At 38.6% G+C, this 24,158-nt stretch overlaps 1 protein-coding gene across 2 annotated transcripts; it reads right to left on the bottom strand.

The window, feature by feature from the left end:
- Positions 1-1,661: 1,661 nt before the first annotated feature.
- Positions 1,662-22,936, bottom strand: LOC106908096 (uncharacterized). Of its 2 annotated transcripts, XM_014974074.2 has the most exons (14): positions 22,767-22,936; positions 14,662-15,059; positions 13,781-13,945; positions 13,644-13,705; positions 11,173-11,275; positions 10,977-11,062; positions 9,600-9,700; positions 8,512-8,582; positions 7,295-7,402; positions 7,019-7,089; positions 6,357-6,474; positions 5,539-5,703; positions 5,277-5,369; positions 1,662-4,860 (listed from the first exon to the last, which is right to left on the bottom strand). In XM_014974074.2, exons 2-14 carry the CDS (start codon positions 14,947-14,949, stop codon positions 2,854-2,856), a joined length of 3,438 nt encoding a protein of 1,145 aa, XP_014829560.2. In that variant the 5' UTR covers positions 14,950-15,059; positions 22,767-22,936; the 3' UTR covers positions 1,662-2,853. The 2 variants fall into 2 exon arrangements, with proteins under 2 accessions (XP_014829560.2, XP_087871296.1); XM_088015170.1 differs by lacking the exons at positions 13,644-13,705; positions 13,781-13,945; positions 14,662-15,059; positions 22,767-22,936 and adding an exon at positions 12,312-12,415.
- Positions 22,937-24,158: the final 1,222 nt, after the last annotated feature.

Raw genomic sequence — 24,158 nt, 5'->3', positions numbered from 1 at the left:
CATCTGTCTGGATCTACTGACCGATCTGGTGACTATCCCCTGTGGACACAGCTACTGTATGAACTGTATTAGAAACCACTGGGATGAAGAAGATCAGAGGAAAATCTACAGCTGCCCTCAGTGCAGGAAAACCATGAGACGGAAGGCGGTTTTAAAGAAAAACTTCACATTAGCTGCTTTAGTGGAAGATCTGAGGAAGACTGAACGCCGAGCTGATCGCTGCTATGCTGGACCTGAAGATGTGGCCTGTGATGTCTGCACTGGGAGGAAGAGGAAAGCTGTCAAGTCCTGTTTATCCTGCCTGACTTCCTACTGTAAGAATCACCTCCAACATCACCATGATGCTCCACCATTAAAGAAACACAAGCTGGTGGATCCCTCCAAGACTCTCCAGGAGAACATCTGCTCTCGTCATGATGAGGTGATGAAGATCTTCTGTCGTACTGATCAGCAGTGTATCTGTTATCTCTGCACTATGGAGGAACATAAAGGCCATGAAACAGTCCCAGCTGCAGCAGAAAGAGCTGAGAGGCAGAAGGAGCTCCAGGAGAGTCGACAACAAATCCATCAGAGAATCCAGGACCAAGAGAAAGATGTGAAGCTGCTTCTACTACTTTGAGGACGTGACAGCAGCTGTGTCAGAGCTCAGAGACAAACTACAGGACGTCCTGAGAGACACGTGGACAAACATCTCAGTTGCAGTAACTAAAGTGGACGTTCTACTATTAGAACCAGTGTCAGAACCAAGGACCAGAACGAGATTATTAAAATATTTACAATAAATCACTCTGGATCCAAACACAGCTCACAGAAATCTGTTATTATCTGAAGGGAACGGGAAAGTAACATTAATGGGACAAAAACAATTTTATCCTGAGCATCCAGGCAGATTCACTGCTTTTTGTTTTCAGGTTCTGAGCAGAGAGAGTCTGACTGGACGTTGTTACTGGGAGTTGGAGCGGGAGAAGAGTTGATGTAACAATTTCATACAAGAACATCAGCAGAGGAGAAAAAATTGGATTCAGTGGTCATTATACTGTTACACAAATGGTTGCAGATTTTATCACAACAACATTGAAACTCCAGTATCAGGTCCAGTTTCCTCCAGAATAGGAGTGTTCCTGGACCACAGAGCAGGTATTCTGTCTTTCTACAGCTTCTCTGGCACCATGACTCTCCTCCACAGAGTCCAGACCAGATTCACTCAGCCTCTACATGCTGGGATTAGACCTGTCTGGTCTGGATCCTCTGCTGAGTTTGCTAAACTGAAATATTCAGCAGTGATTTGAGGTCCACGTGGTTCAAATGTGTATATTAGTTTCAGTTTCTTTAGTCGCCATCGTTATTGCTGAGAGCTCAGTGATGTCAGAGATCTGCTGTCTTTATGGAGCTACTTTGTCATCTTGCTTGTTTTGTTGTTGGTCTCCATTTCTCTTTGGAGTTTTTCAGCAGACTATTGACTTCATGTGTCAATGTGAAGCTTTGATTGGTTTCTAATAGACAATTGGTTTTGATTGATTTGATGCATTTCTATGTTTCTTTAAAGTCTTTTACCTAACAAACCTCTAATAAAATGTAATTCAAACTAACATCTTGTGACTCCTCCGGTCTGTGTTTGTTTTTACACAAATAACCTTCATTTAATGCTCACACAAAAATAATTTGGTTTTGGTTTCATTTTATTATTGTGTTTATCAACAATTTTAAATTATCTTTTCTAATCTACCTTAATTTGCATCTTCATGTGTCTCGTCGGTAACAGGGTTTGTGAAATCATACAAGAGTCCCGATCCTCCAGGCTCAGGTTAAGAGAAGGAAAGGCTTCTTTGTGTCGTCCTTTCAGCTCCGTCAATGAACTCTGAGATCGTTGACATCCACAGTTTCTGCAAGTTTCACCAACTCAAATTTAAGACCTGCATTACAATACAAATGTACAAAAGAATGACATGCTGCGACAGACTGGTGACCTGTCCAGGGTGACCCCGCCTCTCGGCCGGAACGTTAGCTGGAGACGGGCACCAGCAGCCCTCCTGACCCCAGGAGGGACAAGGGTATAAAGAAAATGGATGGATGGACTGCAGCATGGTATGGGTTAACAATAGAAGTGATCCAATGGCAAAGACGAACTTCACCAGGCAACAGGTGACAAATTTACTATTAAACCATGATGGATGCAAAAAAGCCGGTGAGCTAGTCAGTTTTTCTCCTTCCTCTGTCCTTCCCCTTGCCAGATGGTATGAGGGTATATTAGCAGAAATCCTTTTCTTCCACCGATTCGGACTCAGACTTTCACCAACATGCATGTTGAATCACTTGAATGAAGACAGAAAGCTTCTTGTTTATTGAGATAAAATGAAACGGATATTAAAATGTAGGCTCATATGAACATGTTTAAAAGGCAAACAGCCCCCCCTACTGACAAATGTTGGGACTGACTTCAATCAACATAATGGGACAACAGGATATTTTCCCCTTTACACAGTTTGCTGCCTATCAGCCTTAAAAGACAAGACAGTCTAATTCTATAGTTAGTTTTAGTTCATAAATCTTCATCATTGAATGCCATGTTTACATAAATATCTCAGTTGGAACACATCTTATTCTTCATCTCTGAATGTGTCGTCTGAGGGGTTTTAAAGCACGTTGTTAGTACTGTTTGTAGAAAGAACGCATATTTAGTGTTTCTATCATTTTACCACCAACATGTTGGCGTTAAAGTGAACAATTTCTGAACAACACGGTAAATGCTTATTTCAGGAAGAATCCTCAGTTTGTACCTGGACTCTACAGTCCAATTTGACCTCCAGAATCAGGGGAACAACAAAAACCAAGAGTTTATGTTCCCGTCTCCTGTTATCTCCAGCTCGGTCTGCTGGTCTTGCTCCAGTCTTTGGAATGGGTTGACTTGTCGCTGCCGCTGTCATTTCGTCTGTGGCCTTTAGGGGGGGCCAGGGAGCCGTATAGAGGTGACAGAGCAGAAGATCTGGCGCTCTGAGACCTCTTCAGAGAGGAAGAGGAGGAGGCGTTAGGGAGATCTGTGGCTCTGGAGGAGGATTTAGGGGAAGCGGAGTTGGAGGGGTGAGACGCCATCAGAGGAGATTTGGTTCTTCTGAAAGAAGACGATGCTGTGTTTCTGGTGAAACCCGGAAGCGCTGACGATGACGGGGTTCTGGATTTGTGAAGAGGCGTGACAGGAGCACTGACACTGCCCCCTCCGGCCTGATTGAGAGCTCGAAGCTTGGAGAGACACATTTTCTCCTCTGCTTGGGTTTTGGGTTTCTTTAGGGGTTTCCGGATGGATGGCCTGCCCTCCAGGTCCTGGTTCTGCTCTCTGGACTCTGGGGTCTTAGTGGAGCCCGACCGTTGGGACGCCGGAGCAGTTCTGGGCCTTTCTCCTTGACGTGGGGAGCGGATGTTCAGACTCGTGGTTCTGGAGGAGCTGCGGGTGTTTGCTGGAGGCTTTTCAGGTTTTTTATCTCTGGACGAAGAACCTGGGTTGATCCTTGTGATTGGTACAACTCGCCTCATGTTCTGGTTATCAGAGCTGGTGAGAGTGCGGATCAATCTGCCGCCTGTAGAGGTTGTGTTTGATAGTTTCTCTCCAGTATTTCCAGTTCTGGAGTCCAGGGACTTCTTGGTGGAGTTTTTGGTTGAAGTTTCAGGTTTTGTTTTCCCTCCAGTTGAAGAACCTTCTACTGTCCTTTGCCTCAAAGTCTTCTTGTTTATGTTTGTATTATGAGATGTTTGCTCTGGGCCAGGTCCCACATCTGTCCTCCGATCGGTGGAGTTCATCACTTTAGCTTTTTCAGGTGCCTCTGCAGTCAGAGTGGGATCTGGATTGGCTGATGCAGGGATTATTGGATGTAATCCAGGGTCATTGGAGCGGGAGACAGGCACTGGTTGGCTGCTGATTGGGACGGACTCTGTGCTTTGACCATCTGCCTGAGCTTCTGAACTCTCATTAGTGGACGCTGCAGAGGAAGTTTGCTGCTTTTCTCCCTGAGTCTTCCCTCCCTGCTGCTCCTTCTCTGCTTGTAGAGGTGTGTTTTCACCGGCTGCTTCACACACACCTGTCACACACCAGACAATCACCTTCACTTCTTGTTCCTCAGTGTTCTTCTCAATCTCCTGGGAGTTATTCTGAGGTTTGTCCGCTCCCTGTTCTTCCGGACCTGCGGTCACCGAGTCGCCGCCGCCCGTCCGGGTGGTACTGTCAAACACCTTTAGCTCAGGCACCAGGGTGCATCTCTCTAAAAGCACAGACATGTTTCCTTTAGCAGCAGTGGTGCTACAGTCAGCACTCTGTCTTCTGGAAGTCTCATCAGCTGTTTCATTCCTCAAACGAGACTCAGTCGGATTGTTGGGGAGTTTTTCGTCACTGGTGAAACTGGGAGCAGGTGAGTTATTCCCACTGTTGTTGAGCTCAGATTGTTGGTTTGAATCAGAGGCAGATTTGACTGGAACTTCATCTTTATTTACGTCTTTGTCTGCTTCATCGATGTTTTCAGGGTTCCTTCTGTGGGTTAAAACCTTTGTAGGAGAGAGTCCTGAACCTCCAGGCTGAAGTTTAGAGGATGTTGGTGGGAGATGTTTCCTCGTGTCCTCCTTTCCTCTCTGCCGAGGAACTCTGAGGTCGTTGGATTTCTCCAACAATGCGCTAAGCTCCCGCTCTGCAACGAGAGATGGCGAGCTGGATGGAGAGTTACGGCTTCGCTGGAAGTTCCCAGAACGTCCTCGAGTGACGTGCTTGGTATTCAGAGACTTTGGGTTCAGGAGGTCCAGTAAAAGTCCAACCTCATCTTTTGCTGCTGCTGACATGTCGGTCTCACTCCTGCAGCGCCACCCGAGGGCTCCGGTCACCTACAACACAATCGCACAAGAGAAATATATTATCTGGTCAGGAAGTCAGTGGGTTTCATTTTGTGTCTCACTCCTCCTGAATGGCTGGCACTGTTTACGTCTACGTCAGCAGGAAGCAAGACCCTCGTCCCATGACTAGAGGAGTTAAAAACCTCTTCTCTTCCTGCACTCAACTGCACCACTGGGTGCTAAGCTAAAATGTCCACCAATTTGGCCAACTGGACAATCAAAGTTTTTCCTCACTTTCCTGTTGTCAGATTTGTGTCCCATAAATCTAATGGGTCGTGACCTCATGTGCAAGTTAGGGATAATTTGTCAGTAAAACAATCTGGGAGTCAGTGAGACAAACTAAATGCTAATCAGAGAACTGGGGTTATATTTTTAATCTTAAATTGTCCAGAGTGGGATTCTGTTACCTCCTCTCCTCCGGACCATGAGTGTCTCTTCAGCTCCTCCTCGTGCATCCGCTGACGGCGAGCCGCTTCCTTCACCTCTCTCTCCTTGTTCTCCTTTAAGATCCAGAAAAACACTTCTAACCAAACTGACCAGGGTTTGCTTTTTTACCTCCCCAAACGAACCGGACTTTCTACCCAAATGAACTGGAGTTTGATTAAAGCGGACTAAACAGGGCTGGTGTGAATGAACCCTTAAATTTAGTTTAACAGTTTTTGAACCAACCTTGGCAGCGTTTGTGAACCTGGTGCAGAAGGTCTGGAAGATGCTGAAGCAGTCGTCCAGCCTGAACGAGTCTCTGTCCTCGCAGAAGAAGTCGATCAGCTCTCTGCCTTCCTTCTTCAGCTGCTGCTGGCTGCCGCGCAGCGAGCACAACGACGACGTGGCGCTCTGACACGCAGCGACACAAACCGTTACTCACAGGCTGGTTCTACTGCAGGACGGTTAGCGCTGATTTGGTAACACTTTATTTGAAGGGGTTACATGACACTTTTAATGGACTTTAACTGCAAGATTTAATGCAACTTTGCAATAATGAAGTGTCATTTACCGAATTTACTGTACATTTACTTCATGACAGCAGATGTGAACATTCAGGAAGACTCCTTCATGTCAGTCTTACGCACACCCCTTAAAATAGTCTTATCAATTATCTTACTTTGACTAATCTGTAATCCTGTCAGACATGAGTATCTTTCTCTAAAAAGTCTTAATTAATTTTAGTTTTTCAAAAAGGTCTCCTTCTCTTTGTTTCCATTGCTCTATTTGTTGTTTTATTTCTAACCCATAAAACCAAATCTCCATCAAATTTCAATTTTGATCTGCTAAAATATGGGAAAATGAAATAAGAAGGAATGAAAGTGTTTCAGATAAAAAGACAAGTTTGCATTTTATTGTGCTTATCAATTACTTACAACTATTACTAACTACTAACTGATTTTTGTGACATATTTACAGCTCATTTTACCTGCACTCTGAGTCGATGCGTAAAAATAAATGCAGAAATGAATCAGCCTGAAAAAAGCTGTGAAACTTTGTTCTACCTGGAGGAAACCGTCCAGCTGCTGCAGCAGCTCTGTGTCTTTCTGGATGCTCTCCTCTACTGAGCGCGTGCGAGACGTCAGCAACTGCAGTTCAGCATCCAGCGTTTCCATGGAGATCCTAACAAAAGAAACACAACTGTTTTTTTCTATTTAAAGGCAATTACTTCAGTTTAATTTGAGGGATGTGATTTGGCTTTGTAGAAAAAGCTTTGCCAACCACAGTCAGCAGGGGGCGCCGTCTTATAAGAAATTGTAAAACCGTTTCTGATTTACATTTTTTATTTATTCAGACATGCACTGGAAAAACACAAAATTAAGTATTTTTGGTTTATGTTCCAGTGCAAATACCTCAGTTCACTTGAAATAAAACAAAACAAACTTACAACAAGATGTAGCAGCTTGTTTTAAATCAACAAGTCCCTAAAATATTAATGAAAAAGTTCCAGTTCCTCTGGGAGATTATTTATAATCTGGGATAAATTACAGGTCACTTGACAATAGAGCTAGTACTTGTTCATCAATATTAAGGATTTATTGACTTAAAACAAGCTTATATCTGCAAGTGAACTAAGATGTTTGCACTAGAAACTGACTTGGTCAGATTTTGTGTTTGTGCAGTGAAATGTGACCCTCAGCTGAGAACCTTTGCAGCGCCGCCTCACCTGGATGCAGCCTGGATGTTGCTCAGTCTCAGAGGAAACTCCAGCAGCTTTTGGTCTTTTTTCTGAGCTTCCTGGAGAAAAAAAAAAATTCAACTTTACCTGAACTGCAGTCAGAAGTTAACAAGATGCAATATTTAGAACAGAACAGCAGCAAATGTTGCAAAAACTCTGCAGTTTATATTTTAAGATGAAGAGAAAATGGTCATGTTTGAGTAAAACATGACCAGGGAAGTTGGTTTGTGGTAATCATCATCATCATCAGGTTGAGTCACTGACCAGAGCCACGAAGTGCAGCAGGTTCATGCCCGGTTTGTTGGACTTGGTGTCTGCAAGCGACAGGAGGGAGGACAGCTTGAAGCCCACGGCGTTTCCTGCAGAACCTCCCTGCAGAAAACAACACAGCCGTTAGCAACAACTGGAGCAGCTTCCAGCCCAAACCTCCCCACTGCACTGCCAAGGTTTCATCCAGACTGAAACCAACGACGTTCCAGTTAACACGGGTTTTTAGCCCCAATTTAAAACAGTTTCTGCAAGTTTGTTCCAGATTTGTGGTGCATAGAAGATGAATGCTGCTTCTCCATGTTTGGTTCTGGATGCAGAGCAGAACCAGAACCAGAAGACCTGAGAGGTCTGGAAGGTTGATGCAGCAACAGCAGCAGATCTTTTCAGTGATTTATAAACTAAATATTCCAGTTTTCTCCCTGACCTGTCGGCTGTTTCCACCATGTCACCTATCCAGACTTTAATCACTAAAAATATATAAAAATACATTTAGCTTTAAAATAATGCACTACTTTGAGTTAAACACATTCAGGTCTGAAGTTTTATTGTGTGAAACTGGATGACGTTCGAAGGGTTTGATGCTCCGTTTTCTATTTTTTATGAATGTTTTTCTCAGAATTTCCTGCTGTCAGTCTGTCTCTTTTTTTATCGCTGCCTATTTCAGTCCGTTATTGTTTGTGGTTTGCTGTTGCTGCATTGTTATGGTAATTTGACGTCCCTCCTCTGTCAACTTCATATATCAACAGATTTCGTTTTAAAGCCTTGTAATAACAAATAAGAAGTGCATAAAATATATTTTTGGTCAGAAATATGAGCTGTTCGCATGAGAGAAAGGCTGAAGGTAAAGATTATAAACATATTTAAATGTTTTAAAGGCAGAACACGGAAGGTTTCTGCTGCCTCTGTGTAATTTGCGCAGCATGCGAAGGCGAAGTTTCCAGTTTGACAATGTGAACAATAAGGGATAATGATACGGTTTGAGTCTAGCGCTCCCTGATGATCCTTGAAATAAGTGAACATCTGTTCCTTGTAAAAAAAAATAAAAAATCCCGAGCTGCAGGGAGCTTTCTGATGTCGCAGTTTTCTGCACCAGAGATGAAAACTGAGCAAAAACCAGTTTTAATCTGTTTTATGTGACATTAGACACAGAGAGTTAACAATCTGTAGCTGGTTTTCTAATTAATTATGAATTGTTTTTATTCCCCACTCACAGCATTGAGGATGTTTCCGGCCTGCAGCACCAAGTGCAGAACAGCGTGGAGCTCCTTACAGCACATTAACTCTGGATGAGAGGAAAACGAAGGGAGGGAAGAAATGTGTCGTTAGAGAAGAGAGAGAGAGAGGGAGAGCTAACAGTGGCAGCACTTTGTTAGCAGCTCAGGCAGAGATTCACACACACACTGCTAAAAATAATCGACGTGTTAGGATGACGTATCGCTCTGCACATCTGCACAGAATCTGAAGAAATCAGGTGAGTTTCTTCAGCATCGCTCTGCTGTTTTATCTTCAGTAGAAACTGAGTCGTCAGCTGTTAAATATCTGTCTTCAAATTAACATTTTTTTGTAACATTCATTCATAAAAACACAAAAATCACTGCAGAAAGTTTAGTGAAAGGAAAATGTTCAAAGGAGAGTCTGATGAATTATTTTAAAACTCACCCTGCACTGCAAAAACACAAAGTCTTATCAAGTATTTTTGGTTTAGTTTCTACTGTAAATATTTTAGCACACTTAAAAAACACTAAGTAATCTAGAGGCAGTGAGAGCTGCTGTCAGTTTTTATCTCATTTATCTGAACTCACTGCGGAATAAAAACATTTCAGATATCAAACTGTTCAACTCTTCTTACAGTACTGAGTTAAATTCCTTAACTTTAAAATTTTCTTTCTTAGAAACATGGATGTTTTTATCATCATTTTCTGTGGTCAGGATGATGAATGGAGCTTAGATTGGAAATTATTTCTTACAACTGCAGCAAAAATTTCTGCAAATTATTAACTCTGACGTCTGAATTCAAGTAAAATCAGATCAGATTTTTTAGTTTTAGAAAAAATCTAAAAGTATTCAAAATTTTCCACTGGCTGTAAAATTATGCAGTTTTTATCTGTTGGTCTGTCACATAAAATTATTCTAAAAATAAATAACTGAAGTGAAAATGAAGGAATATAACGACATTAATGTTCAGGAAAGGTTGAATAAACTACAATGTTTTTTCTTCTTTGGTTAAAAGTTACAGCCAGAAGCAAATAAAACCATCAGAATTTAAATATTTCAGGTATTTCAGTAAAATGTTTGCTACCTTTGGTTGCAGAGCGAAGGATTTTAAAATCTCGCTTCATGGCGTCGCAGGAAGCAGGAAACTCCTCCTTTAGCAGCATGGACTCGATGCGGACCGAATAACTGCATTAAACAGGCATTACAGACATTTAGAGGTAATATTTCACATTATAATGAAAAATGTTTTGCAGAGAATGATGGATTGATGGTGTTATAATAATGAGACAAACAGAAGAATGTGAGCTGGTCATAATGGAAGCATCAAAGTTTTCAGCAGCAGAGCATAAAATCACGTTTATCTGATTTTATTCCTGTCTGTATGTGAAGCTGCTTTAATACTTTCCTGTTGATAAACCTGAATTTCTCCATTTCTGTTCTATTCTGCTGTGAATTTATGTTAATTAACTAGAGACACTTAGAAAGTCACGCTAAACATCAGAATCTAAGTATGTTTATGTTCAGGTTGTACAAAGACATTGTTTTCACAGATCATTTGATCACTTATTGTTTTCCTTTGTTTGTAAATATGAATATATTGTATATAATACGCAATACTCAGGGGATTTGGTTGGTTTTTCATAAAATATGACACTGAAATCAGCTGGTAATTGGTAAATATTTTAAAAATAAAAAAAGGAGAAGGAGTTGAATTCTTACTCTCATTCTGAAATAATTAGTTTTTGAGTATTTAGTTATTTACATATTTATGTTGGTTTGTTTGTTTTTTTCATGTCAGGAAAAATGCTTAAATGCAAAATGCTACTTGAAAATTAATTTCTTTAGTTTCTTAATATTTCTATGTATATTTCTTAGCAGCTTTTTAAAGTAATTCAGATTTTCTATTCAGTTTGGCTTTTTACACTGCAAAAACACAAACTCTTCCCAAGTAATTTTGGTTTAGTTTCTAGTGCAAATATCTAAGATCAAAGTCATTTACAAATAACTTTACAACAAGGAGCTTGTTTTAAGTCAATAATTTCTTAATTTGGTGAAAAAAATATTTGTTTTGTTGGTAGATTATTTTCATTTATAACAAGAAATGTTTTCATTGTAATAAGTTAATTTATCTGTCAAAGGAACAAGCAGCTTTTCATCAATATTAAGACATAATTTACCTAAAACAAGCTCTCATGTCTTGCTGAAAAGTTGCTTATAAGTTAGTTTTGTGTTATTTTAAGATATTTGCACTAGAAACTAGGACAAAAAGATGTGTAATATTTTGTGTTTTTGTAGTGATTAGTTTGCTGACAAACTTTTTTTTGGCAGTATTATCTAATCTGATTACCAGCAACAACTTAAAAAAAAAAACATCATATTTAAAAGTCCTTCTGTGCTTGACAGATTAATTCTGAATATTAGCAGGTTTAGCTAACATGTTTGGATAAAGTAGTGAGCTCACCTGGGCAGGTGAGTCAGCAGGTAAATGAAGGAATCGGCCAATGAGAGCTTGGAGACGTCGCCTCGGTACGCCTTCAGCTTCTTCACCTTCAGAGGATCAAACCCAGAGTTTTACGTTTATGATTAAATAAAATATTTGTATTTCTCTCTGTAGGTGAGGATGTTTGTGTTTCAGGGACGTCAGATGAAATATTTACCTCATCTTTGTCTGGAAGCAGCTTCAGCAGCTCTCTCAGAGGCTCCGCCCCAAATGATTCGCTGTTGCCATGGCGAATCTCATCCACCAGCGTCTGATTGGACCTGCAGGGGAAAATGCTTTCTCTAATTAACAGCTAAATTACACTCCAAATGTGTTAAAATGGCACTTTGGTCTGTGTTAATCAGTGGTAAAAATAAAAATAAACCAAACTCAGATTTAAAACAAGTTCATCTGGAGTCAAATAGAAGAAATGAATTAAAACTTCTGCACAGATTTAAATGACTATATCAGTGTAAACTAATTTAGTCGGAGCGCCTCTCTCATGTGTTCTGGTTTTTCCTAAGCATCGATTCTGAACATCATAAACACGATCAGAACACTCTGTGACCCGTTTTCCTCCAGATCCAAACCGACAAGCTGGACATGAAGCTAAAGGGAAAATTAAAGAGTTATCTTTGAGAAAATGCTTCATTTTTAGCCAAGATTTCAACACAAACATATTTATTGGATGCAATTGGTGGTTTATAAGAGCTTAATCTTAATAAAAGTGGAATAATCTGCAGCTGTTCTGCAAGTTTTGAAGTTTTTCTGCTTTCTAACAAAAACATTTTGAAAATTAAGTTTTTGATAAAGTTTATGGATGCTAAATTGTCCCAGAAGTTACTGTGATAAACTATAATATTTTTGATTTTAGATCTTTTTCATGACAATAGTATAATAATGTAAAAATAACGCAAAATTGATTCTCAAAGATCAATAAACTTTAAATTGGAACGAACATTTTAAATTTCCAAAATAAGCAACAAATAAAATAAATCATGAAGTTTCTGTGAACAAAATTATCTTTCAAAATAAGGGCTGGTTGAGACCAAAGCACCCGACTTTTATCATCCAGAGAGAGAGAAAAGAGAAAAACAATGTCATGCAAATGGAAATTATTGAACTTATTGTGTGATTCACTGATTTATCCCTAATTATTATAAGATTTGAGATGAAGGTTAGTTTTATGTCTCCTGTTGGATGTCTTTGCAGTTTTTTTGTGGTTTTCTCTTTCAGTTGACGCCTAATAAATTTAGAAAGAAACATTTAGAGTCTTTGTTTTTGTATTTCGTCCCTCGTTGTGATAATTGGTCTCACTCTGTGATTTTTGTTTCAGTTTGAACCAAATCTCTGACGTAGCCGTGGATCAGTCCCGTGTCGTTAACATCCATCCTGTTTGCACTCCTGCATAGCAGAGAAGCATCATCACATCTGTTTTTACCCACAACACCTCAGGATGAGGGCGAGGAGACGCGTCACGCAGTCACACTGGATTCAGACTCTGCAGATAAATATACCAGCTTCAGCTCAGTGCATGACTCAAACTAAACGGTCATGAGCTCTACGGAAAAAAAAAACATCTATTAAAGCCAATTTAATGGCTTTATTCCCTGAGGATCAAAGATATGAAACTTTAAATAATCTGTTAGGGGTTTATTTAGGATTTTATTTTACCATAAATGCCTCAGAAGTTAATTAAAATCAAGAAATTATTTGTCGAAAAGCCTTTAGCACTGGTGCAGACAGGTGAATTATTTACAGAGATTTCAATGCATAAAAATTGTTGTAATGCAATTAATTTTTTTTTCTTTACATGCAAAGGTTCAGAGCTGGAACCTTTGTATTTACGTGTTTCTGATTTACCTGTAAATCTGACGCACAAGTGAAATCCCCAAACAACAGCGATAGAAGCTGCTTCACTCGCCCCAATGGGAGATAAGTTTTGCTTCAAAATACAATCTGATTGGACGCTGGAAAACACTATTATTATTTACATGTTGTGCTGACAGGAGTTAGCCTATTAGCGATGCTATTCAAGCTCAAATTAGCATCTCACTGCTAACATGTAGCAGCACAGACGTTGCCAACGGTAATGTCAGCATCGACCTGCAATGATCATGAGTTTTGTTGGACAATAAATTGTCCCAAAAATTATTGCGATATATGATAATATTGTATCTCAATATTTTGAGATAATTTTCAACTAAAATAATGATAATAATATCATATTAGTGTGAATACAAGATCAAAAAACTTTCATTTCTAAAGAACATTTAACACTGGAACTTGAAAACATTTAAAATATCCAAAATAAATAAAGAAAACAACTGAAACAACCGGATTATGACGGCTCTGTAACCAAAATTAAGTTTAAAAAAATATTGGTCTCTCAGCTTCGACAGGGAAAACAGGCAAAAGGGCCAGGAAAGACTTTTAATTAACTACTTTGTACTTGATGTCAAATGTTCAAAATGGCGATATTGTATCAATTAATTAAGTTTGTGGCTTGTTTATTGTTGTCATAGCAACTGCCTACCAAGATGGCTGTCAGTTACATGAAAAGTATGTTACAGAACCTGACGTCAACTTGATTATAATTTATTATTGAGTTTCTCCACTAATTAAAAATAAATATTTCCATTTATTTACCTTTTGAACTGTTTGAGGAAGATTGCGATGTTCAGCCCTCGCTTCGAGTCGAGGATGGAGACCTGGTGTAAACAAAGAGACGGTCAGAGTCCGGCTCCAAAGTGTCGACCAACAGGCACCAGAACCAGGACCAGAACCTCGTCTTTGGCCTCCCTGAACGACACCCGGGTCTTTCCTCCTCTGGTCGGCATGGAAACCGACGGACCGTCGCTCTGCGTGAAAAGCTCCTCGATTTTCTGGACGTCAATCTGGAAATCCTGCTGGACTGGACCCTGAGTCCAGAGGTTGGCGTGACCTTTGACCTGAAGCAAAGATTCAAGCATACACTGTAAAACAGAACATTCTGTTTAAATTCAGGTGAACTGAAGTTCTCATCAACTTATTGTTTGCACTCATTTTTAACAGGCGGTCTGAACCTTTGGATAAAAAATGTTTGGTAAGTTAATCTATTCAAGTTAAAGTGAAAAAGTTTAATATTTGAAACTGGTGAGGATTTTAGATTACAAAGGGTTAACAGTTACCAGCAGATAAAAGGTTTTCCTGTGACGGTAAGTTGTTTCTCTGCCATTAGCACATTTAGTAGTAACAAGTACACAAGATTGATTGACAGCACCTGTTGTATCTGACTGGTTGTTTTTGTGTATTTCTTCAGACAGAAATAGGAGCCCAGAAAGGAGGAGAAGTTTGATCTTTTCAGAAATTATCTGTCTCATAGCAAACTGACAACATGGTGACAGTTTTAAACAAATATAAAAAACACATTCTTTATAAAAGCTACATGCTGGAGCTTTAATGTAATCAGTTTAAAATGGAAAAGTCTTAATCAAGCAGCTTCTTCGAATGTAACTCAGAGTGTCAAGATGTCTTTGCTATTTAGTTTATGCACAAAAGACAAAACTTATATTATTTTAGGTTTGTAATACGTAAAATGAACAACTTAATTAGTTTTTACATGTTGCATAACATAAGTTTGTTTAAATTTTCAAGTAAAGTCCACTGATTGTGTTTTACAGTGTACCTGCTCCGCTGGAATCGTTTTCCAGAAGAAACTCCTCACCCTCTTCTTCTTCTTCAGCCCACCTGGATTACCTGCAGGTAGCAGAGGAGGAGGAGGCGGCGGTGGCGGCGGAGGAGGGAGAGGAGCAGGAGGAGGAGGAAGGTTTTCTACGAGTCGGGTTCCATTTTTACTGTTGTGTGAAAATCTGAGCGCGGACGGCGGAGACATGGCCTCAGCGACGGCAGCGTCCTCCTGGAAGGAAAACCCCTGGATGTCGTTGGCCTGGGAGACGCTGCCCATGACGTGCATCGCCACGTCTGATTGGACGGGAGCAGAATGAAGGGTCACCAGGATCACGAGTAACCATGGTAACAGTGGAGAAGAGTCATTCGAAGCATCAGCGGGTGAAGATCAGCAGTCTGGAAAGAAAAGTTGAAAAGAAACAAAAATAAACACGTAGAAAACGACGTCAATGAACGCTTGGATGTTGAAGATGTCTGACTGTATTTGTGTTTATACTGTCGCAATAATCAATAAATCAATTAATCGCATGATAAATTAAAGCAAACTCAGTCATTTCAACTTGAATGATTTATAGTTATCTTTCTGGTAAATGCTGGATGATGAAAGGTTTTAGTTTGGTGCTTCGGTCTCAAATAGCCCAGTTTTAAATTTCAGCTGGAAGCAAATGCCAAAGTGACGCTGCTACATTTAGAAACTTTATTGCTGGTTGGATGAAACTACTAGAACAATATTTTATCACATTATATTCTCTCATAAAGCCCCAGAATATTCTGTATTTACCAATTTTAAATCAATAAATATAAAAAAATCACTATAACTTAAAAATTAAGAAGTCAGGATATGATTACAGAATCTACAAAAAGATGGATGGATGATTTTTTTTTTCATATTAATGTTTGTCTGTTTGTAATCATGTAGTTAAATTTAACCAAATTAAAATTGTATTTCTGCAGTTTTAATTATTTTCTTTTTAAATCTTGTTTTTCTTCTGGTGAAAACTCCTTTTCTCCTCTGATTTGAGGTTTTTCTCATCAAACCGCCTGCAGCTCAAAGGTTAATGAAGACTCGATCTCAGCAGTGATGTAATGCTTCCAGTAACAGCTGCCTTGTTGACTCCACCGTACGGCTGCGGAGTCGTGGCAGGAAGCCCAAATATGGCCGCCTTCCTGCAGGGTTTAATAATTTAATGCTCACTAAGGGAGGAAATCACCGTGTGAACTTCTGGATTCACGTCAACAAATATTTCCACTTCCTGCTGATGAATTAAAGACGACAGCGACGTTACATAAGCTAATCTCACATCACTGATTGCCTGAATCCTTCCATCAAATTTTCTGCTCAATCGTGCTAACAACCGGAACCACCCGGTGTGTGAGAACCAGCGACCCGACCCAGCTGCTGCTGCTGCTGTTATTATAACAGCCTCATTCTTCCCTGAACCTAACAAAGTGTTATTTTTTGACTTTGGTTACTTTTTCACTCATTTTCTGTCCTCTAATTGACCATTTTCACCACAGCTGTGAGTCAATTTACCGGATATAAGAAAAAAAATGCAGTTATTATCTGAAAACTTGTAAATAAAAGAAAAGGATATTGCACACATGGGATAGTTTTCGGAAAAGTTTTCATCCATATAAATCCACACAAATCCAACCTTGAAAGTTGTTTTAAACATGCCAAACCCCTAGGGGGCAGTATAGCGCAAAACTAAAATCTATCAGCCAATCAGACTGCTTCAAAACAGCCACCACTTCCTGTTGGGATTTAAACATGGCGCCAGGACGTTCATGTATAGGTTAAGCTACTTTTTTTATTAGAAAATAAACAATGTCGATAAGGAATAGTTTCAAAGCTGTATAGTATTGGCGTATTATTTGTCACAGACTAAATCTCTATTTTCCCATGAACACATGTAAAAACAAATACAGAGTTTTTACAAATAGTTATTTTTAATTATATTACAGAGTTTTAGGGTAGATGAAAGGCCAGAATGCATAAAAATTTATTTGTTTTCCCAGATATCAAGATGCAACAAATTTTTCATGTCATATCTTTTTCTTTTCAGAAAAGTGAAAAGAAAAAAGATTAAAATCCAATTTTTCTCAGACTATAAAGTTGTGTTGTTTCTTTTTTATAAAATGGCTCATTTCTTTGTGTTTTTGGCAGCAGGATCATCAGCCTCCATATTTTACACCCTTCCTCTGTCACAACAACCAAGTTCACCTCCAAATGGCTCAACCTGAGCTTTTCCCTCTGACAGTTTCATTTCCATCACTATAAAATGTTATCAGTTAACCATCACTGATTTATATTCTGCATCATAATGCTGGTGGTCCAGAGTGCAGGAGATGCCAGGGATGCCTTGTGTTACTCTGGTTGCAGGTCACTGACCCGTTGATTGCCGTGGAAACGGACCGCGTAGCAAACAATGACAGTTTGTTTATGTGGCGCACAACAAAAACAGGGTCACAGTTAGCGTGTGTGTAGATGTGAAAGCTACGCTAACATCACAGCTGCCTCCGTCTTTTTCCTCTCATCTTTCATCCGCCTGTCTTCAAAGGGAAGCAGAATAAAGGTTTACAGCCAGGCAACGCCGACGCTGACCCGGGAAAATCATCAGCTTTGGCCTCAAATTATGAAAATAAACAAAGTTCCATCCATGATGGGGAGCTTAGTTACAAAATAACATCAGAATCAACAAATACAAGGCCAGAATATTAAATCCTTATTTGCATCTTTTAATGTATTTATAACAATTTAAGAAAAATAATCGTATGAAAGATTTTTAGAATGTGCCAAGTTATTTTTAGTTGATGAATCAATTAATTGTCAGAATAATCAATTGATTGATTACTAAAGTAATCCGAGAGACATGAAAATAAAAACAAAGCAGCTACTACATGATCATGTGAAAAAAAGGAAAAAGTAAATGAATAAATCAGCACAAGATGATGCACAACAACCACAGAGATACAAAAATAAAAAATAAATTAACTCAAGACCAAAGGAAGGAATAAAAAATATATTGAAACAAAACGACAACAAAAATATTACAGACATAATATGGCGACCAAAAGATGTAGAAAAACAACAAAAGACAGTTAAAAGACGATATCTATCCACTCCTCAGACTCCTGATCTAAATGTCAAAGATTCACATTTCTGCAGCTCTGTTTCACAAACTGGTCACAACCCAGTGCTGGTGGCCTCAGCCCCAGAGGCATGCTGGGAAATCCACTGGGCCAGTGAAGCGCGCTCATTCAGAAAACAAAACCTCACTTCAACCGACCCAGTTATGATCCACGCATCCAACCGCCGCTCGCTCCACATTCCTGCAGCAGCGACCTCGATGGCGAAGGAGGCAGGAAGGGTGAATGAGTGACTGACCCCTTCCTCATCATCATCATCATCATCATCCTCTTCAGTCACATGAACATCGACTGAGCGCACTCACAGAGTGTTGGTAAATAATATGCAGAGAGCTCAGGATAAAATTTAACTGGAGTTTAAAAGTCCAAACTTGTTTTGTGTTGCAGAAATCTGACAGATCTTGATCAATAGTCAAGTTTATTTTAGAGCAACAAGTCATTTACTTCATAAAAAAATCATGTTAAACTTTACAAACTCAGAAATTTCCTTGTTTTATTTCTGGAGAATTTTTGAAAATAATCTCAAATGTTTTTTATGTTTTGTGGCAAATTTTCAACTCAGACATTTCTGAGGTTTTTCGAGACAATTTTTGATATTAATCTCAAATTTCGGACATTTTTTCTGCCAAATTGTTGACTTATTAAACTCAGAAATTTACCTCCTTTTTTGTAGCAAATTTTCAACTTCTGAAGCTGAAAAATTTCAAAAACTTGTAATCTAAAAATTTCAGATTTTTTTCTTGAAAATTTCTGATATTAATCTCATAATTTAAGAGTTTTTTCTGACACATTTTCAGCTTTTAAAAGTCAGAAATTTAGTAGTTTTTTTAGGAAAATTTAGAAGATTAATCTAAAAATTTCTGATTGTTTTGTGGCAAATTTTCAACTCAGAAATGTCCTTGTTTCTCTCTGCTTTTATCTGCAGTGTCCCTGATATTCCATGTTAGAGGCTGGTAGAGGTTCAATCCTGTATTTGCAGCTGCAATTTTAGCTGAATAAAACGATAACAATGTGAGCTCTGAGTCTGGTCACCACTCCTCAGGGATGTGAAAGTGTACGGCAAAACAAACACGGTTCGTAGAAACCTGTTTGAGAAACAAAACAAGGACAAATGTTGACACTGCAAATTCATCTGACCTCTTCTGTGTGGCACAAAGCAGGACGAAGAAAAGCACAGAAGTCATTATGTGATCCACTGTAACGCAGTCAGAGAGACAATCTGATCTGTGGGACGTTATTAAAATACGAGCAGCTCATCTGGAAATGACGTGAACACGAGGTTTCTCTGCAGCTGATAAATTAAAAGTGAAAACCTCAGACGGATCAGAGGGAGAGTTTTATGTAAACAGCTTTATTCCATTATCTGAAGTCAAACATGATCTCTGCTCGGTTGTAACACTTCTCTGCAGGGCGTTGCAGCTTATAAGAATGAAAGAAAAGTTAATAATTGTTGTAAGATGTGTATGGAAAAGTTACACGTTGTTCCAAAAACAGCTGGTCAAAGACTTGGTGATTTTTGTTTGGTGGATAAGAAAACAAAAAAAAAAACATAATAATCATGTTTCCAATAATAAATTGATGCAATAAGATTAAAAAGTTTTAGTCTGGAACACATTTTTGGGAGGAATATGTTATTGGTGGTTTTATTTAATCTTCAATGTATTCCTAACCTGCAGATGAATAGAAACAATTCAGATAAAAGACAAAGTCTTTTATGCAACTAATAAATGATAAATGAACCTTTTTACAAGATTTTACAAAAGGGAACGCTCAGTTCTTCAGTAAATTAATTCAGTGAATGAACGTTTTCTTTCAATACGTGTAATAAATGCCAATAACTGCTTTTTGGTTTTGTTTTACTACATTTTCAAGCTTTGAACCAATAACTATTTTAGATTTTACACTCTTCTCAACATTTTTAGGATGTTTGTAGGAAGGGATGCAAGAAAAAAAACAGTTTTTTTCAGACAGTGAGTCACAGAGAGCTTTAACATCTTTGTTAAAATGTATTTTCTTTGGGTTTTTATGGCGGCTGCTTGTTGCTCAGCAGTCTGACAGATTACTGCTCCCACACTTTTTGTGACAGATTTCCGAACGGGGAATCGGAGCGCAGCAGAAACGATTCAGAGACATGAAGGGATGGATTTAAAGCCCAGAAATTCAACACAATCTTCCTCGATTGGTGAGAATATTTAAATATAAACACATAATATAATGGTGCAAAAGATTTTTTTAGACATTGAATTCATAGCACTGATTTTTTTTAATGCATAGATGTAAATATGATTTCTGTTTGCCAGAAACCTGCAAAAAAAATTCACCAGTTTTAATTACTTTTTATACATTAAAAGATTAAAGAATTTAGCTGAAACAAATACATGGATTAATTGTGATTAATTCAAATAATTGTCAACTAATTTAGTAGTTGATTAAACGTTAACTGGAGCATACAGACTCAAAAAAGGTAATTTGCTGAAGAACAGCAGAGTCAGAGCAGTAAAGCCAAAACTGTACAGGAAATATAAACATTTTAGATTTAAGATTAAAAAGTTTCTTTGTCTGTAAATATGTTCAACCCAGAACTCCTCAAGGGGAAATTTTAGTTTATAATTCTGTAATAAAAAATTCCTATTAATAATCTTTTGCTATCAAGTTACTAAATGGTTGATCAAAAATAATAAGCAGATTATTTCTACACTGAACTGATTATAAGTCAAGCAGAAAGAGCTGAGTTTTCACATGTTAGTGTTATTATTTAGCTGCAGATGCATCTTTTGCAAAAAATACTCAATCGTTCACTAAAGGAATGCTGTGTTATTGCATTTTAGGCAATAAAATATTTATTTTCTTACTTAAAAAGGAATTTAAGAACTTACTTTTTTTAAATGTGGATAATCAATTACTGTAATAAGCAATAGCTGCAGCCCTAAAACAAGTACAGGCAAGTATTTATACAGCTGTTGCTCATGACTATTTATGAGACCATTCACAAATTATCTGTAAATACTACAGAGTCCACAATAAAACATGATTAGTTAACATATGATTGTTTGTGTCAGATTGGCATCAAATAATGTTAACAGAATCGACCAAGAAATACCTAATATATTTATCCACATTTATGAAGATGATGCTTCTAATGAAATAAATCCATTTCAGATTAATCTAATTAATAAATACCAACAATAATGCCAATCATAAATATATTTACTTATAAAAATTATGTGAATAAATGACATCTTACCATCCAAAAACCAACTAAAGTACCAACAAATATGGACCAAATGGGCCAAGAAGGTGAGAAGACAAAAAAATCCTGTGATTTATTAAAACAACTTATCACCAACGTTTAACAGGTAATTATTATTTTCATCAGCAGTGCGATTATTTCCACAAACGTCCACATTTTATTTATTGGTGAAGAAAGTGTCCACACACTGAGAAAACCATCAAAAAACAAACCAAAAATTAAGAATAATGTTCTCTCACTTCCATAAAGAAGGAAAACATCAACATGGAGTTCTGCTGTAAACAGCAAACTCTCTGAAAAACATCCAAACTTCTCCACAGCAGCAGGTAAACTCCCTGAGGAGGAGGAGAAACCATCTGCCTCGTTTCACGGCCAACCAGCACCAAAACCACGTGTTTAAGAAGCTCTGGCGTTGAATCTGGACCCCCCAACAGGACGGGAACCAGGCAAACATCCAAGCCGCCTGCTGAACGGCATCATGGGACTCTGATCATAAAAAAACAGCTAAATGAAAGCAAATCCCCTCTAAGTCGTTTTCTCTGCTTCTGTTCTGCGACGGAGGGAAACAGGATGATTACCACCCAGCAAAAGGAGCTGGCTGAGCAGCCGCTGGTCTCTGGGGTTACCGTGGCAAGGGGGACAGACACCCCCAAACAGCATCCCAGTTCTAAAATGTCACCCCACCCACCCCCCTTGAGGGTGGTCGCCGCGGCTACAGGAGGGTCAGGGGGTCAAGCTGGAGCGCTGAGCCAGGCAAGGAGCTTACTGGGAGGACTGGACACAAACTGGTGACCATGGGGTGGTAGCAACACTTTATACAAGAATGATTTGGTTTATCACTGGGGCAACAATCAATCAATGATTAATCTGCATGGATGGATGGGTGGATGGATAAATGTTGGATGGATGGACCGACGAACGGACAGACGGATGGATAAATAAAGACTTTTACTTTGAAAGATTACAACCTTCTTGGCCAAACGTTTATTGGTTTAAATAATTGGTGCTTCAAAGCTTAAACAATCTGATCTCTGAAATACAAACTGCTTTTCACACTAAATAGTTGTTTTTAAGTTTCAAAATTAGTTTTTCAGATTCCTTCTTTCTTTTTTGGAACACCCTTAAAGGCCCCAATTTAGCTCCATACAAATTATTGTCAGAATCAAATTTATTTGTCAACAATGTCAAAGTTTTACTATTTTAGTGTTGTAACCATCCTGCTAATAATATAGCAAAAAGAAAACAGATTGTACTCATTTTTGTTGAACTTGCATTAAAAATCCCAAACAAAACATAGTACAGCTACTATTTCAGCTTTAAATAAACTGAATATTATGTCCGGTCTGGGTTTGGCTCCCAGAGGTTCTGTCATTAAGCTGTAATAATGTAGAAGCCTATATAATTATAATAACATGCAAAACAAAACTGATAAGAAGTGAAGATAAAGGGAAAATACAAAAAGAAGCTGCTGATTATTATTATTTTTATTAAAGTTACACTGAAATTCAAACTCGAAGGTGTTTAAAAACATAAAGCATATGTTTAATAAATTACGGTTATTGTTGTCAAATAAGCTAGCAATTGATCAAATATGAAGTTACACACCTGCGCACTTCCTCAGTGTCACCAAACATCAATGTTTTAAATAACATATCAAATGTAAAGCGTTTAAAAACAGACGTTAAAACATAAAATAAACCTACCGGAATGAATGTGTCGCTTTTCCTCCTGGTTTTAATCCTTAAAACGAGCCAGAAACAGGGGAAAAATACCGACTCCCGGATTCACGGTCTGAGTTTTGCTGACAAAGTCTCCAACGGTCTGATCCAGACCTGCCAGCGCGTGCGGGAGAAAAGCTGACAGCGGAGGGAATCACGCATGCGCGCTGACTCAGGCGGAGGGAACCCCCGCGCTCTCCCACTCTCTCTCTCTGGCTCTATCGGACCCGCCCACCCGGGGGTGTTCGGTCCAGATAAGCTTCATTCCTAGAAGAAAACATATAAACAAAAAACAAATTTCTCTATAATCAACGGAAAGTGAAGAAAATTAAATATTAAGCTGTGAAACACAACAGTTAATGAAGAAAATCAAACATGTATGAACTGAAAAATGCTTGAAGAAACACTGAACCGATATTTAGCAGGATACCAGCAGGATGGAATAGAACTACTTTAAAAATAATTTTACTCAAATAAAGATAAAAAGTAGCTTTTGAAAAAATTACTCAATTACTGATTGTAAAATCTGATTTAATATTTTAAAATTATGCCTTCAAATCAGCTAAATATAAAGTTATGTGCAAATGCTGTTATTTTAGGGATTCAATTAACAAAGTACATATTACTAAAGTAGAGTGCAAGTAAAAGTACTCTTAAAAGTATTTTTTTTCCCCACAAAAAATACAATTCCTCATACTGAGCATGTGTGACAGCAAAAAGGAAAATTCCCACTTAACCAGGAAGAAACTCCCAACAGAACCAGAGCCTGGCTCAGAGTCAGCAAATTCACTGATCCAGGAGTACTTCCTACTTCCTTGAGCCATTTGCGATCTGAACAACAGTTTGTCTAAAAGCGTGGCACATTAATGTAAAACAAGTAATGGTTAAAAAACAGCAATTACATTTTAAGCTTTAACAGCCTTGGCAGCTTCATAAACTCTTCCTCTTTGAGTCCATTTAGACACTTTGAACAGAACTTTCTGTGTAATGAGGCGCTCTTTGTAAAGCTCCATTCTCAGCTTGAGCTGTTGGAGGAAATGAGCCTGCATGCAGAGCATTCACAGACTCAAACTGACCAACAGTAGCACCGCTTGTTGTTGCCAGGTGGATAATCATGTGTTTCTAAAGCAGCACAGGCTCAAACAGACCAAACCCTTACATAAATATCACTGCATTCATCTCCCGTATAAAGGAAGACAAACTCTACGGCACACTGATGTCATTTTATTGTTTTAGTCCTGAATTAAACTTAAACAACCTGATAGAGCTCAAAGGGATTTTTGTTTTGCTGTTTTTGATGAACACTTGAAAAAACCCCTCCAATTTATGCCGTTTTATTTTTAGATTCTGCTTTGCTGTCATTACAGTGATGACTCA

This window comes from Poecilia mexicana, unplaced genomic scaffold (genome assembly GCF_051168715.1).
Source record: "Poecilia mexicana isolate PSO_F unplaced genomic scaffold, ASM5116871v1 scaffold_18, whole genome shotgun sequence".
Taxonomy (NCBI): domain Eukaryota; kingdom Metazoa; phylum Chordata; class Actinopteri; order Cyprinodontiformes; family Poeciliidae; genus Poecilia; species Poecilia mexicana.
Note: the sequence above shows the minus strand (reverse complement) of the source record. Positions and strands in the feature narration are given on the sequence as shown.

What these genes read in the sequence shown, in the direction of transcription:
- LOC106908096 (XM_014974074.2), bottom strand. Translation starts at nt 14,949, where the DNA reads ATGCACGTCATGGGCAGCGTCTCCCAGGCCAACGACATCCAGGGGTTT. An exon ending in AACATCCAGGCTGCATCCAG is followed by an intron (nt 6,475 to 7,018) that starts GTGAGGCGGCGC and finishes TTCTTTTGTTAG; the next exon opens with GATCTCCATGGAAACGCTGG. An exon ending in AGCTGGACGGTTTCCTCCAG is followed by an intron (nt 5,704 to 6,356) that starts GTAGAACAAAGT and finishes GCTGCGTGTCAG; the next exon opens with AGCGCCACGTCGTCGTTGTG.